The 18,406-nt window shown below is 44.2% G+C and overlaps 1 protein-coding gene across 1 annotated transcript in view; it reads right to left on the bottom strand.

Moving 5' to 3' along the window:
* Positions 1 to 18,406, bottom strand: part of EXOC4 (exocyst complex component 4) — a 362,178-nt gene that overhangs the window by 85,086 nt on the left and 258,686 nt on the right. The window contains exon 11 of the mRNA XM_071424195.1: positions 7,810 to 8,029. Coding sequence (XP_071280296.1) covers positions 7,810 to 8,029 — 220 coding nt within the window. The remainder of the gene's footprint in view (positions 1 to 7,809; positions 8,030 to 18,406) is intronic.

The following is an 18,406-nucleotide window of genomic DNA, read 5'->3' as shown; positions in this document are numbered from 1 at the left end:
GGGAAATGAAAGAGCACCCAGTTCTGCCCCACTGCCATGGGAGGGACTCCTTCCACTACCCCAGCTTGCTCCAAGCTGGCCTGGGACACTTCCAGGGATGGAGCATCTCCAACACCTCTTTGCTAATTGGGAGGACAGGGATTAATAATATTTTTCATTTTGTGGTGGAAAATGACAGAGCAGGAATTAAACAGGGAATGCCTGGCAAGGGCTCAACCTGCCCCTCAACACCACATTTGACACCACCCCTAAATGATAAAAAAAATAGAGTTAAACAGAGAATTAATTAATTAATGAATTAAACCAGCCCTGGCCAGGGCTCTCCTACAGAGTTGTAGCATTTCCTCGATTTTCACACCCTGTAGCAGTTTTCTTTACAGGCACAAAGTCCTTAAATGTTTTAATTAAATACTGCATCCCAATGGTGTGAATTCCCCAGGAAATCCTGGATCAGCCCCAGGAAGACCAGACCTGGTTCAATTTCATGGGGAGAGGGAAAAACTTTTCCCTTCTTTAAAGTGCAGCTCACACAAAGCAAAAATCCCAGCACAAAAGCAAAATATTTGCCAAAAAAATAAAAATTACTATTCTGACGGCTTTGTGTGCGTGAGAGAGACTGTTTATTTTATTCTATATTTTATATTTTATTATATTTTATATATTATATATTATATTATATTATATTTTTTATATTTAGTTTTATTTTGTTTTATTTTTTATATTTTATTTTATTTTATTTTATTTATATTTCATTTTATTTTATTTTATTTATATTTTATTTTTATTTTTATTTTATTTTATTTATATTTTATTTTTATTTTTATTTTATTTTATTTTAATGGAAAGGCTCTATTTACAGATTAAAACCAGGAGGGGGAAACTTTTAATTCACTGCCTTCCCTCAGTTCTTTCAGATGTAAATTAGAGCACCATGAGCCTTCCAACTGCAAAGTTTATCCACTTCAGGAGGAAGATTCCAGAGGCAGGGTGCCAGGAGAAATATTCCAGTGGAATGGCAGCATTCCTGCATTGTTGCTCCTTTTATAATTCTCCTGTTGACAAGTCCCTGCCTCCAAAATCCCAACTACTCCCACCGAACGCTGCTTGTCAGGGAGGGGCAGCCCCTGCCACGAACACACACAAAAAAAAAGAGCTTTTTACCTTCCCTTTCAACAATAGATTAATGTCTCTTTTGTTCTGCCGCAGAGCTGGGTGTCATATTTCAAAATGTGCTTTTAAAACAGGTATAATTAAACCTCTGCGAGAGGAGGGAGGCAGAGAAATGAGCAGCCAGAGGAGGAATAAAGGCATTTTAGAGGGTGCTGGAACGTGCCTCAACCCTCCCTCTCAGCTACAATTACATTCCACAGTGGGGGAGGGAAAAAGGGGAAAAAAAAAGTGATTATAAAAATGAACTTTTCCTGGAAAAATGAGCACGCTGTGAAAGGATGGCTCCTTTGAACGTCGCAGCGCTTCAAAAGGAGGATGAATTAGTGCTGACAACTCAATAAAGTAGCCATCAATTATTCAAAATGTGATGGCTCTTCTCATGCAGCACTTGTGATTAGGAAAACATTTCAAAACCCGGGAATGAGAGTTATTCCTCCTCAATGAAACGGGCCCGGGCTTCAAAATGCGAGGCAAAAAAAATAATGGGATTTTGGAGGAGCCTGGCAAGAACACAGGGAAGTTTCTTCTCCTGGAACCATCCATCAAGTGTTTCATGGGAGACTGTTCCAGGCTGGATTTGGGATTTATTTTGGATTTATGGAGCAAGGAGAGGGAAGGGAAAAACATCTGTGGTGTGATAGGAGGCACCCAGATTTCAGCTGATGGGTGCACAGAGCCCAGCCCAACCAAGGCCCCAAATGAAAGCTCTGGTGTGTTTTGGAACAGCAAATATTAAACTTTCCTAGGGAAAAGAGAGTTATGGAAGAACCAGGTTTCCCAGAGAAGATGTGGAAGGTTTTGATGTCCCAGCCATGGAAGTGTCCAAGGCCAGGGCTTGGAGCACCCTGGGATGGTGGGAGGTGTCCCTGCCCATGGCAGGGGTGGCACTGGGTGGGATTTAAGGTCCCTTCCAACCCAAACCATCCTGGGATTCCATGGAAGACATTCCTGGAGGAATGCTGGTGATGGACTGCAGCCATGATATTTTCTGAAAAATCCCTTTGCCAGGATGTTTTCTCCCGAGAAGCTGAGAAGCCTCAGAGGAAAAAAAACAATGATTATCTGCTGCTGTGGAATGCAACAGGTGCATCTGGGATTGGTCCATGTTAGTTGTTTTTAATTAATGGCCAATCACAGCCCAGCTGTCTCGGACTCTCTGGTCAGTCACAAGATTTTATTTTCATTCTTTCCTATTCCTTTCTTTTCTAGCCTTCTGATGAAATCCTTTCTTCTATTCTTTAGTGTAGTTTTAGCATATCATTTTCTTTTAATATAATATAGATATAATTAATTAATATAATAGTATATAATTTTCTAATAATATAATATAATATAATATAATATAATATAATATAATATAATATAATATAATATAATATAATATAACATTAACATAACATAACATTAACATAACATTATATTATATTATATCATAAAATAGTAAATCAGCCTTCTGAAACATGGAGTCACAATTCTCATCTTTTCCCTCGTCCTGGGATCCCAGTGAACACCACCACAATGGAGCAATACAGCTTCCTTGAAGTGAACTTTATCAGACTTTGCCTTTCCAGCTTCCTCCTGGAATTCCAGCTCACCCATCACCAAAAAACCCCGGTGAAGGCAAAGCACTGGTTTAAAATTGCAGAAATCTCGGGGAAAAAAAAAGGAGCTGGAGGAAAAAGGGGAAACTGGGTGAGTGTCACTCCTGTGGCACTTGGATCTGTGACTTCCCACTGGATTTTCAGCAGGGAGGAGAAGCTGCTCTGCCTCAGCATCCCAAGGCCCTGCTCTGCTGCCAGGGATTCTTAATGAGTTTGCAAATGAGGAATGTGCAGCTGGAGCTTCAAACCAGCGGGAGGGTGGCCAGGCTAAAAGGCTTCTCCCCTGGCCAGGGAGGTAACAGGGGCTGGGGCTGACACCAGCCCTGTGAGGCAAAATGAGGATTTATGAGAGCAATGCTGCTGCTGAGGGAGCCTGACAGGGCTCTCTGGGTAATTAAAATAATCAATCAAGGCCTGCGATGGAGGCCGGGGGCAGATACATGTGGTTTACTCCCAACTTCTGAGGAAAAACTGAAAGCAAGAGGGGAAAAAACGAAAAGAAAGTAAATTACAAGGAATTTGGAAGGCAAGGAATTTATGGGTCTGGGGGGTACTCGATGAGCTGGCACTGAAAATAAGCTGCACGTGCTGAGTGAGGGTGAGGTTGGACTCACAGGATGGTTTGGGTTGGAAGAGACTTTAAAGCCCATCCCATCCCATCCCATCCCATCCCATCCCATCCCATCCCATCCCATCCCATCCCATCCCATCCCATTCCACCCCTCCCATGGGTAGGGACACCTTTCATTATCCCAGGGTGCTCCAAGCCCCATCCAACCTGGCCTGGGACACTTCCAGGGATCCAGGGGCAGCCACAGCTGCTCTGGGCACCCAGGGGAGAACATGGCAGAGTCATGCTGAGGTGAACAAAACACCCTGGTGGCCTCAGAGAGGAGCAGCATCAACATTTTGCTCCCAAATCTCGGTGGGAATGCTCCAGGCCAGGTTGGATGGGGCTTGGAGCAAGGATAGTGGAAGATGGTCCTGGTCATGGCAGCAGGGCTGGCCTGAAAGGCCTTTAAAGGTCCTTTCCAACCCCGTAAAGGTCCTTTCCAACCCTTTAAAGGTCCCTTTCAACCCTTTAAATGTCCCTTCCAACCCTTCAAAGGTCCCTTTAAACCCAAAATACCCCCCAGTTCAATACCCCCCAATTTAATCCCTTTAAAGCTCCCTTCCAACCCTTTAAAGGTCCCTTTCAACCCAAAAACCCCCAATTTAATATCCCCCAATTGAATCCCTTTAAAGGTTCCTTCCAACCCTTTAAAGGCCCCTTCCAACCCCAAATATCCCCCATTCTAATATTCCCCAATTGAGTCCCTTTAAAGGTCCCTTCCAACCCTTTAAAGGTCCCTTTAAACCCAAAATATCCCCCATTTTAATATTCCCCAATTGAGTCCCTTTAAAGGTCCCTTCCAACCCTTTAAAGGCCCCTTCCAACCCCAAATATCCCCCATTTTAATATCCCCAAATTTAATCCATTTAAAGGTCCCTTCCAACCCAAAAAACCCCAATTTAATATTCCCCAATTTAATCCATTTAAAGGTCCCTTCTAACCCTTTAAAAGTCCCTTTAAACCCAAAATATCCCCCAATTTAGTGATTAATCACTGAGCAAATGAGGGTTGTCCAGTTCCTGTCCAACTCCAAGGCACATCCAGTGATGTCAGGGATTGAGGGGATCTCAGAGACCTCAAACATGGGGCTGTTCCCTTCAGGTCAGACATGACTCACACCTATGGGATGGTTTGTGAAGTGTGACTCTGCTTCTGCAGATCTGAAGAGGACAAAAATAAATCTAAAATAATCCTGCCTGCCAGGGGCACCGCTTGAAAATGTCCACCCAGAGAGAGCTCCTCTGCCCTGGGATGCACTGAACGCGAGAGTGGAAGTTGAGTTTCTAAAATAAATTAAAAGTTGAGTTTCTAAAATAAATTAAAACCCTGACACACTCTGCCTGAAGCAACTGGTTTTGTGCAGCTCAGAAGTCCTCGGTGGAGGACTGCAGCTGACTGACACAGGAGCCTTCTGAAAGCTTCCACAAAAAGGCAGGAACTGCACTCAATGTTCCCCCCCCAAGAGGAGAAATTATCTGAAAAAATGTTGGAAGCAACAGGGAGAGTCAGATTCCCACCAAGAGATAATTTTGTCTCTCATTTGAAGCTAGAAAAGGAGATTTAGCACAAATTCTGCACTCGGTGGGTTTTACCCTCTTGACACGAAACACACAAACAAGAGCTGAAAACATCTTGGTTGTAACACCACGCCAAGTGCAAAAAAAAACCAACCCAAAATTGAAATATGAGGCTCAGAACCATTAAAATTGCTTTAAAATTATCCTTGAATGGGAAAAAACCCCATGGATCAGCCATGCCTGCTCCTTAATGGATGCTGCTGGCAGGGAGCCAGCCTGGAAAGACAATTAATTTGTTTCTAGTAATAAATAATAACATCCAGCCTCCATCAAAGCCTGCAGCCATCAGCACTGGTGAGCCATCGGAAGCTGCTGGCTGGGACCATCCTTCTCCTTAATAACCACTCATTGGATGGGAAGAGAACATTCCAGAAGCTCTCAGGGATGTCTCCTTGGGAAGCCACAAGTGAGTGGCTCCGTGCCTGGAGTGGGTGCTGTGGTAATTGGCTCCAGCAAAAATCGTTATCCTCCAAAACAGCTGCACAACCTGACTTTGTAAGGAGTTTTTTGGGTTTTTTTGGGGGGGATTTTCAGCTGCTGGAGTTTGGGCAAAGAAGTATCAGGAGCATCATCCACACCATGCTGAGATAAGAAACAAGAGAGGCTTTGAAGGAGAGGAAAAATCCCACTCTGCTGCTCCAGAGTGAAGCAATTTGGATTTTTTTGGAGATGGAGCAACAGGTTTTTAAGGCCCAGTGACCACCTGGGTGGGAAGATTTATCACCTCGTTGAGAACCCTACAAGAACAGGCTGCAAGAAACTGTCGAGGCACTTGTAGCCTAATTTAGGATCGATTTAAACAATTACAGCCTGAAATTTAATGCTGAATAATTTTGAGACAAATGAGTTTCACGGTGATTCAGTCGCTCTGCAAAGGAAAAGGGTTTCAAGTGTTTTACACTTGAGGAGGGGAAGAATGGAAAACAAGCAGTAAAATGGAATATTTAGAGAGGACAATTTTTTTTTTTAAGGATAATCTTTTACAGGAGTGGGTGATTCATCTGTGAGCACACAATGCTTGAAAACTTTTTCTCTCTCATCTAATTCAGCTCAGACATGTGCTGATAGTGATCCCAAGGCAGCTTTGTCGGTGGGGGCTGATAAATTCCCCAGTGCTGTTCCAATCCCAGCCAGAGAAGCTCCAGAGAGATCTTTGGGATAGCAAAGAGTGGGATGGTTAAACCAGAGACCCAGGAACAGCAAAAAACACCCCAAAAAACTGGGGGAGATCTTCATTCACCACATTTCCATCATATCCACAAGGGGATGGGGGCAAAGACTCCAGGCTCCAGTACTGTCATGCAGAAATTTTTTTTTTTAACCCCTTTAATGGAAAATCAATAGGATTTATTTTAGGGAGCTGTTTGGATGGGTTGGTTCAAAGAGGCAGCAATTTTTCTTCTCTATTCAGAGAATTGCCCTTCTCTGATGTCGGGAACAAGGAGACCTCCTGACCACAGACAGTTTGACCAAGAATAATTTCAGTTCAAAATAATTTCCATCCATCAAGAGAAACAAATGGTAAGAACTGGATGAGAAAATTCCAAACCCCTCTAAATCTTCAACCCTGAATGAACTTTAAGGAAATATATTGACATTATAGAACACATTTTCATGAGAAATGAAGCCATGAGTCACAAAAAATACTTTATCCACATTAAGGCAGGTAAAGCTTGGGAAGGAAACAATCCAGGGATTCTGTGCAGCTCAAAAACATCATTTCAGCTCCTGCAAAGAGAATTTTGGCCCCTTTCTAAAGAAGCTCTTCCCCCCTCCAGGGACTTCTGGAAATGCTGTTCTGGAATTGGATTTTGTTTTGGCTCTGAAAGGACCATCCCAGTCCTGCTGCACCCAGACAGGCACAGTTAGTGACCATTAATCCATCAAAAATTCTGGAAATGGTGACACACTCCCAGCTCAGTGTCACCTGCAGATTCACTGATGTCAGACTCAACCCTCTCATCCATGTGGTCAATAAAGACTGAACAGAGCTGGCCCCAGCACAGAGCTCTGAGGGACAGCCCTGGGGCCTGGCCATTCCTTGCAGTCCCAGGCAACACATGAAATTTAGAATTTTGGGGTGGGATTCCACACTGTCCTGTTCCTCATGGAGTTTGGGTGACAGCTGGCTGCTTTCATCCCTGCTCCACACTAGAGTTCAAAAAAGGTGCTTCAAAGGAGACTTCTCCTACAAATTCTCCATCTGCAACCCAAATCCCTCACAGCTTTTTCTGATGGAGGGAGCCCTGGGGCTCCACATCAATCACCAACGTGCTTGGGAGGATTGGATCCCATCCCTGCTCCTCCTGGGAGCTTGGAATGGGTATTTACCCTGATGGCACAGCTCTGTGATGGCAGATGGCCCCAGAACTTCTCAAGGAGACACACATGAAAATATTCCTTCCCCTTAAAGCCCATCCAGTGCCACCCCATCCATGGGCAGGGACACCTTCCACTATCTCCAAGCCCCAATGTCCAGCCTGGCCTTGGGCATTGCAGGGATGCAGGGGCAGCCCCAGCTGCTCTGGCAATTCCAGCCCAGCCAGGAATTCCTCATTGCCAAGATCCCATCCCTGGCTGCCCTCTGGCACTGGGAGCCATTCCCTGGGTGCTGTCCCTGCAGGCCTTGGCCCCAGTCCCTCTGCAGCTCTCCTGGAGCCCCTGCAGGCCTGCAATGTGCTGGAAGCTCTCCCTGGAGCCTTCCCTTCTCCAGGGGAACATTCCCAGCTCTCCCAGCCTGGCTCCAGCCCTGGAGCAGCTCCATGGACCCATTCCTCACTGGATACACAACCAGGGCATGGCTGGGCATGGACAACAGGGCTGTCCTGAGGGGTCCCTCAGCTCCCACCTGCAGCAGAGGCCTCTGCACTCCCAGGATCTTCATGGTGTCAGCGTTGGCCAGGATTTTCAGGGGATCTGAGGCCTTGGTGACGCCCTCGATCTCCTTGTTGATCTCGGCCAGGACCTGGCTGAGGAAGATGTTCTTGATGTACATGGTGAGGAACTCCCTCAGAGGGCACTGCTTGGCTGGGCCCAGCTCCATGGCCTGCTCGATCTCCTGGATGAACCTGGCACACAGAAAGGGGAAGGAGGAATTGTAATTAAATTCAATTGATTGTAATTAAATGTAAAAATTGAAGATGCTTTCGATTTGTTGGCGTTGCCTTTGCCACTCCAATATTTTAGACCTGAGCATCAGCAGTGTGGGAATGACCATGGACTGTCCCAGCTTGAGGAATGAAGAGGAGAAAAGGTCCACAGGGTAGTTTTAGGAAAAAAAAAAAGAAATTAAATACAATCAATTGATGAGACAGACACTAAATTGCTGGAGAAGGACAGATAAAATGAGAGAAAATCCACATGCCAGGCACAATTCCTATTTCTGCCCAAAAAATGTGGCTTTTCCATTTGGGACATGCTGGGAAGATATCCCTATAAAAAATTTCAGACACAAACACCAGCAATGTGGGAATGACCACGGACTGTCCCAGCTTGAGGAATGAAGAGGAGAAAAGGTCCACAGGGTAGTTTTAGGGAAAAAAACAGAGATAAAATACAAACAATTGGTGAGATAGAGACTAAATTGCTGGAGAAGGACAGATAAAATGAGAGAAAATCCACATGCCAGGCACAATTCCTATTTCTGCCCAAAAAATGTGGCTTTTCCATGTTGGACACACTGGGAAGATGTCCTTATAAAAAAATCTGGCTTTTAAAAATATTTATATTTATATTTTATTATATATATATATATATATATATATAATATATATAATATTTTATATTTATTTTTATTTTTATATTTTTGTAATATATATAATATATAATAATATATATATTTTTTTTTTTTTTCTACATCCTTATAGAAAAATTTGGCTTTTCCATGTGGGTTATGCTGGGAAGATTTCCTTATTAAAAAAATCTGGTTTTTCCATTTGGAACACACTGGGAAGATGTCCTTATAAAAATAAAATCGCCATTAAAAAAACTAGGATGCCACAAATCCCTTTAAAAAGCCAAGCTTCATTCTGGGGGTGGTCACTTGATTCCCACAGGTCGGTTCCCCCACCTCTAAACTTAACAACAGAATATTCCAGCTCAAAATCCAGAAAAAAGCATGGAAAAAAAGCAATTTCTATGCATGATGCCATTATCCTCCTGCATTATGGATGCCTGTGTTATGGTGTATTTTTATCAACCTTTATTGTTCCGTCCCAGGATCCCATTCCTGAGCCCACAGAGCAACAGGATGACTCTGGGAATATTTTAGCACCAAATGTTTGCCATCTCCTACAAACTCTCTTTATTTCTGTGCTGCCATCTGGTTTACCACGGAGGAGTTTATTCCAGAAATTACCTCGTCATGTCTTTAACTACATCTGAGGCAGTGGAATTGGTGTTCCTTTCAAAACAATTAGGGATTGAGTATGAGGAGCCATAATGGATTGAGACCTGCTGTCCTGAGTTGTGCTGAGGAGGGTTTAGGTTGGATATTAGAAATAATTTTTGCAGTGAGAAGTGGTCAGGAAGAAGAGCAGGGAAGTGTGGAGTCACCATCCCTGACAAAGAATAGGGATATGGCCCTTAGGAAATGGTTTGGTGGTGAACAATGACTGGATTTGATGATCTCAGAGGTCTTTTCCAACCTCAAGGATTCCATGATTTTATTCCTTACCACTGACCCTATTCCCAAACCCTTCAACGAGATCTGCTTAATTATCCATAATTTTCTACCTCCACGTCCCTCACTCCAGAAGAGGTACTTCCCTTCCCAGCCCTGACTGAGGAGCCAATTCCCATGGATGATTTCTATCCAATCTGAGCTCTTGTCTCCCTAAATCCTCTCCCTGTTGGCTCCATGGGTCTGGAGTGACACATTTGGACAATGCAGCTCCCGTGGGGGATCCCTTTGGAGCTCAGCTGGAAGATTGGCTCTCCAAAGGGAGAGATGCTGCAGGGAGGGAATCACAGAGGCAGGTAAGGGAATCCATAAAATCAGAGGGTTTTGGGAAAGCTGCAAAAGGCAGCCTCAGAGACAGCAGAACTGTGATTAGAGCTGAGCAGCAGCCATGAGATTGGGCAGCAGAAAAATTATGTAAGGAGTAGAAAAGCAAGGACAAACAGAACAATGGTCTGTGTATTAATGCTTGGCTAGAATAACTCCCTAAGCTGCAGAAAAGTTCATCTGGTGAGATATGAGGGAGTTAATCTGAGTTAATAACAGAGCTCTGTGTGTTGTGTTTGAAGGCTCACAAGCAGGTTTGGATTTGAAATAAGCAGGCATTGTTTAACCAAAGGTACCTGTGCTTAGAGTGGTTGGATGGAACCACTGACAATGTGCTTCTGCTTTGTGGGATTGGTCAAAAAACTGCTAAAGTGAGTTGTGACATTGAGTTCTTGGTCTGCTGCCTGGGATGTGAGCTGAGGGCATCTTCCCATTGCCATAGCCATGGAATGAGGCTGATGCTGGAAAATCAAACAGCTCAAGGCACGTCCCCAGCAGCCCTGTCCTGTCTGTGATTTGTACAGAGACCCTGGCTGGTGATAAAAGCAGCTTCACTCCCTGGATGAAGGGTGAGAATGGGAATCAGCTTTGTAAAACAGGGAAACAGGGGAGTTTTCTGGGAAGGGAACAGAGACTCCACGGAGCTGATCCCAGAAATATCAGAGCTGATGTCACCAGCTCAGAGTGACAGCACTCATGTCCCTAAGGGGACATTGCCAGGGTTGATGGGACTGTGTTGGACTCATTTGCTGTGTCCTTCCATGGCTGTCAGTAAATCCCTGACTCTTCCTTTATAAGTTTATTTACAGAGCACAAAACTCCACCAAAATATGAATTTTACTATTAAACCCCATTCATGTGGGAAGGAGAAGCTCGTAAACTCAAACTGGGAATGAGCATCATCCAGCAAAGTGACAGGAACAACTTCTAAACACTTTTAAAATCCAGAAAATGCTCAAAAATGGCTAAACCAAATTAAAAAAAAAAGCCTTTTTAGAGGGAGAATGACCACGTGCAAACCACCAGAGCTCAGATGTGCTGACCTACACCAGGAGTGGCAACTCCTCACCCCACAACATCCTGATGGTGCTGCCCAGTGTCTCCTGCACCTCAGACTAAAGGTCAGCACTGGAAAATGCTGTATTCACCAAGAAGTTTTGCTTCCCAGTGCCTGGCATTCATCACCAGTATAGAATTAATTTTGGTTGCATTAAAAGAAGTGTTGATTATTATTTTATGTTTTGATATTAAGATTAGAATAAATTTTATATTATTTTTCACATACTGTGTATACAATAATATATATTATTGTATATAATATATTGTATATTATATATATTATATATTATAATATTTTATATATATTATATATTATATATTATATTATATATAACAATAAAATATCTATTATATATATTAATATAATATAATTATATACATATATATTATAATATATATATATGTATATAATATACAATATAATAGTACATTGTGAATAAGAATGAAAAATTTTGAATTTTAGAGAGATCTAGAGACCTGTGCCTTCATCTCCAGAAAACTTCTCCTTGATGTGTCCTGTTAAATTTTAACATTTTGGAACAGACAAGACAAGAGTTCACCTAATGCTGGTCAGGATCAAACCATATCCCTGTTTTCCTTGATAGGAGCCATAAAATAATCATGGATTACAAGGGAGCTGCCAGGCAGCACTGACTGAGAGGGGATTTGTGAGTGCTCAGCATCACTTGTGATAAAGAACAAATGATCAGGAGCTTAGGAAGCAGATTTCAACTCGACGGCAGCAGGAAGTTATTAAAAATGAAGCCGTGCAGGGCACAGAGAACTGGAGGATAAGGACGGGAGACCTTCAGCTGGGATGCTCAAGGATAGTTTGATGAAATGATTATAGGAGTGGAAACCAGTGAAGTCCTCATTTAATCCCAAAGATCCCTGCCAAGGGAAATGGGAGCAGAGAAAAGGGAAAGAAAAAGGAACGATGGATGTCAGAGTGTGGCTTCCAGCAGGGAACAGCCAGGAGTTTCTGGATTTGATAATCCACTGGGACAAGGTACTTTTTACAGCCTCAGAGGACAACTGGGACCCCATTTTCTGGGGTCTGCTGTGGTTCAGAGATGACCTCTCCAAATTTCCAGCAGGCAGAGTGAATCCCACACTGTTGTAATTGCTGGGATGCCCTGATGAAGGCAGGGATGATGAATCTGACTCCATGCTCTCAGAAGGCTCATTTATTATTTTATGATACTATATTATATTAAAGAATGCTAAACTATACTACAGAATACAGAAAAGATACTGAATGCTAAAAAGATAATAATGAAAACTGGTGACTCTCTCCAGAGTCCTGACACAGCTTGGCCCTGATTGGCCAAAGAGTGAAAACAACTCACAGCAGAATCCAATGGAACAATCACCTGTGGGTAAACAATCTCCAAACACATTCCACATGTGAGCACAACACAGGAGAAGCAAATGAGATAAGAATTGTTTTCCTTTTTCTCTGAGGTCTCTCTTGCTGCCTTTCAGCTTCCTAGGAGAAAAACCCTGGGTGAAGGGAATATTTCAGAGAATGTTAATGCCACACTACACTGCTCTGCACCCCAGGCAGCCACTCTGGAGCTTCAGCCTTCAAAATCCCACTGGGCACAGGACCAGGGGGCTCAAGCACAAAGTTCCAGGTGTAGGTGAGATTTGCACCAGGAATCCTTCTGGGCCATTGAATGGCAGCACTGGTGCACCCTCCCTGTCCTGGACTGGGAGGGTTACTCAGAATTCCATTAAGAACAGATTAAAAATGGAAAACATGATTTTATTTTTTTTAAATTAAGAGAATTTAGATAATTAAATCTGCAATTTAAGAGAAGTGAGAGTTGCCCCTGGATCCCTGGAAGGTCCAAGGCCAGGCTGGATGGGGCTTGGAGCACCCTGGGATAGTGGGAGGTGTTGAGCTTGGAACTGGATCATCTTTAAGGTCCTTTCCAACCCAAACCATTCCAGGATTCCCTGAATTAGGGATGCCAAGTCCAGCTGTCACCTGAATAAATGTGACACCAAGAGTGACTCTTCTGCCACCAAGTCCCACAGGGCTCTCTGCTTCCCAGCTTCCCTCTTCCTGCCTTCTCATCCCATCACCTCCCTCTTTGAGGGAATTTCACCATCACAGTTTGTGGGAGTTAGGAAAAGTAAGAAGATTTTTAGAAAGCTGGGAAAGCAGGCTTTGGAAACAGAAAGGACAGAAAATTTAGAGCTAGCTGCAGCTAAAGTAAAAAAAAAAAAGAGCTATAATTAATAAAAACCCTTTTATTTTCCATGGTTCCCAATCCCACTTGGTCATCCTGTGATTCTCTACCAGGAGCCCAGCAGGTTTGGGAGCCCAAAAAAGACCAGAGGGGAGAGAGCTGTCAACTCAGGAACCAGCCCTTGCCTTTGGCTGGCCTTGCTGAGCCCTGGTTGGAATTGTGCCCATTGGGAATTCTGGCTGGAATTGTGTCCATTGGAAATTTCAGCTGGAATTGTGTCCGTTGAGAGTTTCAGTTGGAATTGTGTCCATTGGGAATTCTGGCTGGAATTGTGTCCATTGGAAATTTCAGTTGGAATTGTGCCCATTGGGAATTCTGGCTGGAATTGTGTCCATTGAGAGTTTCAGATGGAATTGTGCCCATTGGGAATTTCAGCTGGAATTGTGTCCATTGGGAATTTTGACTGGAATTGTGCCCACTGGGAGTTTCAGCTGGAATTGTGCCCATAGGGAATTTTGGCTGCCATGAAGCAGAAGTGTGAGCACTCCACTTCTTTCAAGGTGTCCAAATAAGCCAAATTTGGGGTTATTTTCTATATTTTCCATGCCTTTTATCCAACACTTCCCCTTGCTGAGAAATGTGGAGATAGAAATTCCCAGCCAAAGGAAAACTCACCAGAATTCAACCAGAATTTCTCCTCCTTCTCAGAAAAAAACCAAGTATCTCAGAAGTATTTCTCTAAAAAATCAGCCCCAGTTGGCAATAAAAGATCAGCCAAAGTACAAGAAACTGAAAATGAGTGTTTGAAATGGGAAATGTAGGGTGGCATTAAAGAGCCAACAGATATTCCCTATTTTCTGCCTGGCAGACGCAGGCACACACTGTGCTATTTATTTATTTCAATTTCCAATGCTGCTGGCTGCCTTTTTCCGACAGAATTCAGTCTCTATAAAGAACAAGAAAGTGTTTAACAGCATGGAAAAAAATACATCCTAAGAGTCCTCTTCAAAAATGTTGTGTTACTCATCCAAGCCATCCGTGGAACTTTTAGATGTCAAAAAAATGAAGGTAATTTGACCCACAGATATCCCAGAAATCAATTATTTATCCCAGAATGGTTTGGGTTGGAAGAGACCTCAAGGATTTTATTCCACCCCTGCCATGGCAGAGACAAATTCCACCATCCCAGGCTGCTCCAGCCCCAGTGTCCAGCCTGGCCTTGGACACTCCAGGGATGCAGGGGCAGCCCCAGCTGCTCTGGCAATCCCAGCCCAGCCAGGAATTCCTCATTGCCAAGATCCCATCCCTGGCTGCCCTCTGGCACTGGGAGCCATTCCCTGGGTGCTGTCCCTGCAGGCCTTGGCCCCAGTCCCTCTGCAGCTCTCCTGGAGCCCCTGCAGGCCTGCAATGTGCTGGAAGCTCTCCCTGGATCCTTCTCCCCTCCAGGTGAGCACCCCCAGCTCTCCCAGGCTGGCTTCAGAACCATCAATTGTGTCCCACCTCCAAAATACCAAAATGTTTTGCCTGAATAAAAATTCAGATTGAGGGGTATCACCAAATTTTGGATCATGGTCACTTGTAGATATTCCTGGGAATTGCCTGAAATCCTAAAAAAAGGCTCATAGGGATGCCCCTGCTCTGAAGGACACAGTGAGGATGGAGCTCCTCAACAGAACAGCCAAAGGAAAAAAAAAAATAGAAATTTGCACCTTATCCTGAATTCAGAACCTGCATTTTTAAAATGATGCACAATTTTCAACTTGTTTTATCCTCCTATAAAAGCATTTGAGGTGATTTGTGGCTGCAATTAAGCATTCCCCTTAGACAGAAAAGCACTTTCAGGGAAATGAAGTAGCTTTTGGTAAATGACAGTCATTTGGATTAAAAAAGAAAAAAAAGAAAAGCGCCTCATTTCAGGAAATTTAATTCATTCTAACTCACAACTTAATTGGCTGTGAGCTCTGTCTTACCTAAGCTGGAAGTGAGGGATAAAAAGCATAAAACCTAAAAAAGCTGCGTGGATTGATTTAGAAACCTACAACTCCTGCCTTCCCAAGGCTTTCTTCTGACTCCTCATTCTCAGATGTCTTCTGAAAGATCATTAAAAGAAACAGAAGGCACTGGAAGTGCAGAGCATCAATGCCTTAATGATGATGGTAATAATATCTGAAACCCTCTCCTCAAACAAATGAATGACAGGAAAAAATATCAAATATTCCAGAACCTTATTAAGACAATTTTTTCTGACGTTCAGCCCAAATTTACATTTCATTTTTGTGTGATCCTGAATTGTTCTCTGCCTTAGTCAGGAAACATCCGAGTACCTGGGATGAACCTTTTGGGGAGCTTCCACAGAGCAAGGAAATATTTAAAAAACCATCAGAAATCCCTGTAACTGGATCCCAGTTGCTGACAGAATGGAGAATTCCAAAATGGTTTTCCAGATTCAAGGAAATTAGAGATAAAATACCCAGGATTGTGAGTTCTGGAAAGTTTGAGGGCACACTAAACCAAGAGAGGAACCTGGAAGATCCCACATTGCCCATGACACACTCAGGAAGCCACCTCACCTCAGCAGTGGGAATCCTGGGAGAGGGTCAATGGAATCATGGAAAGAATTGGGTTGGAAAGGACCTGGAAGATTCTCATTCCACCCCTGCCATGGCAGGGACACCTCCCACTGTCCCAGGCTGCTCCAGCCCCAGTGTCCAGGCAGGAATTCCTCATTGCCAAGATCCCATCCCTGGCTGCCCTCTGGCACTGGGAGCCATTCCCTGGGTGCTGTCCCTGCAGGCCTTGGCCCCAGCCCCTCTGCAGCTCTCCTGGAGCCCCTGCAGGCCTGCAATGTGCTGGAAGCTCTCCCTGGAGCCTTCCCTTCTCCAGGGGAACATTCCCAGCTCTCCCAGCCTGACATTGGATCCATCTCCTCTCCAAGACATTCATGGACCCAGGGCCTTCACATGGAATCTCAGCAAACCATGAAGGGTCTCCCTTCCCTTCTCCTCTCTTTTTTCTCCCATTTCCCATAAAAATCCCTCGGGATGGATTCTGAGTGTCCCAAATCCCAGAATCCCAGAGCACTTTGGGTGGGAAGGGCCCTCCAAGCTCATTCCAGGGACACCTCCCCTATCCCAGGGTGCTCCAATCCTTCCTTGGACACTGCAGGGATGCAGGGGCAGCCCCAGCTGCTCTGGCAATCCCAGCCCAGCCAGGAATTCCTCATTGCCAAGATCCCATCCCTGGCTGCCCTCTGGCACTGGGAGCCATTCCCTGGGTGCTGTCCCTGCAGGCCTTGGCCCCAGTCCCTCTGCAGCTCTCCTGGAGCCCCTGCAGGCCCTGCCAGGGCAAAGTGAGGCCTGGAGATGCTTCCAGAACAAAAGATCCTGATCATCACACAAGCACTGAACACAATAAATGCAATTAAATTCAAATAATCCACAGCAGCGCATGGACCATGGATTGTCGCCACTGAAGACCAATCAATCAGATCCTAAAGTAACAAAAATCACATTGTTTTGCCTAAAAACTTCACTGCAGGGAATTATTTTGTTCCATGACCAGCCACCCCACGACTGATGTTTCACACCTTGCTGATAAACATCGTGGCCATGCAAGGAAATAGAGCTGATTCTGTACAGTCACTCCAAAAAGAGGAAAAATGGTTTAAGATCCTTTCTAGGTGACCCCAAAATGTGATTAAAATTAAAATTATTGCCAAAAGAAGTGTACACAGGTCTGGGAGACTCAATGAAGGTTTTGCTACTTTGTATGTGTTTTAAATTATAGCAAAACTAAACCGAAACACACCGAATACCAGACAAAAAACATTAATTTTCTGCTATGTTTAAATATTAAACAGCCTAGAAAACATCCAGGAAGGTGACAACCAGAGGAATGACTGCTGCTAACAGCAAACATGACATTTGGGGTGTTTTCCTCTAAATTATTAATTAATAATTAATTTCAAGTACCTGGCAGCACCAGCCAGAGTTGTTCTCATAATCCCAAGCTGAGTTTAATGGGTTATTTTGGATAAATCACCAAATTCAGTCCTTTCCCTGTACAAACACAAACTCCCAAACCATAAAAAGGTTCAACTACTCGAGATAATTCTTTTGGTTACTGTAAAAAGGTTCTGTGTCCCTACAGAGCCAGGAGCTTTAGTGCTGGAAGATGAAAGAGCCCAGGACTTCTCTTTTTTTAACAGCAGCTAAAAAAAAAAATACAAGATTTAAAGAATCGATTTCTGTGTTGTGGTTGCTCAGCCGTGAGATTGAGCTAAGAAATGCCTCCTTTCCCTGCAGGTGTGACAGAAAAATCAGTGTTTTGTGGTTTCTGAGGTCCTGCAAACACCCACCAAAAAAAAAAAAAAAAATTAAATTAAAATTTACCTCTCAGCTGCTGCTAAAAATATTGTTTCTTTAATGCTCAGCTGCCACCTGAAGGACACAAATTTCTGATGTAACGGGGCTCTCTCAAGGTGCAATTTCTTCTGATGTCTCCAGAGGGGAATATTGGCTTGTGTTTGGGGCCAGGAGAGGGAGAGGCAGAATTAAACAGATCCAGAGATTCACACCTCGTGCCCTGGAGCTCAGATTCCTCCCTCCTCCTTCCCAAATATCCCAAGACCCCAGCCAGTGGAAGTTGCTGGTGTGGTTGGAGGGATGCTCAGACCTCCTGCTCTCCATCCTCTCATCTCTGGTGAGGGCAGGAGGGAAATTCAGGAACCCGCAGCAATTCCATGGTTTGCCAATCCTCAGGTGGGAAATCTGAACGAGGAGCTGCCAGGAGTTTGGGGAACCCTCTTGGAGAAAATGAGCTCCAAAAGGAGCAAAAATGGCAAAAGTGGGAGTTGTCACTGCTGTGAAGGGTATCAGCATCACAGCCCTGGGAAAAAAAACACTGGGAAAATATTGTGTGGGACAAGGGAATGGGAATGCTTTACTGAAGGAATGGCTTAATGGGTTTGGGCTGACAGCAAATGGGAGATTGGGAAGGAATTCCTGGCTGGGAGGGTGGGGAGGAGCTGGGATGGGATTCCCAGGGCTGCCCCTGGATCACTGGAATGTCCAAGGCCAGGCTGGAGCAGCCTGGGAGAGCGGGAGGTGTCCCTGCCCATGGCAGGGGTGGCACTTGGGATGAGCTCACTTAGGATAAGCTCACTTAGGATGAGCCTTCAGGTC

This window comes from Agelaius tricolor, unplaced genomic scaffold (assembly GCF_023055355.1).
Source record: "Agelaius tricolor isolate 1412-34295 unplaced genomic scaffold, bAgeTri1.0.p SCAF_3, whole genome shotgun sequence".
In the NCBI taxonomy this organism is placed as follows: domain Eukaryota; kingdom Metazoa; phylum Chordata; class Aves; order Passeriformes; family Icteridae; genus Agelaius; species Agelaius tricolor.
Note: the sequence above shows the minus strand (reverse complement) of the source record. Positions and strands in the feature narration are given on the sequence as shown.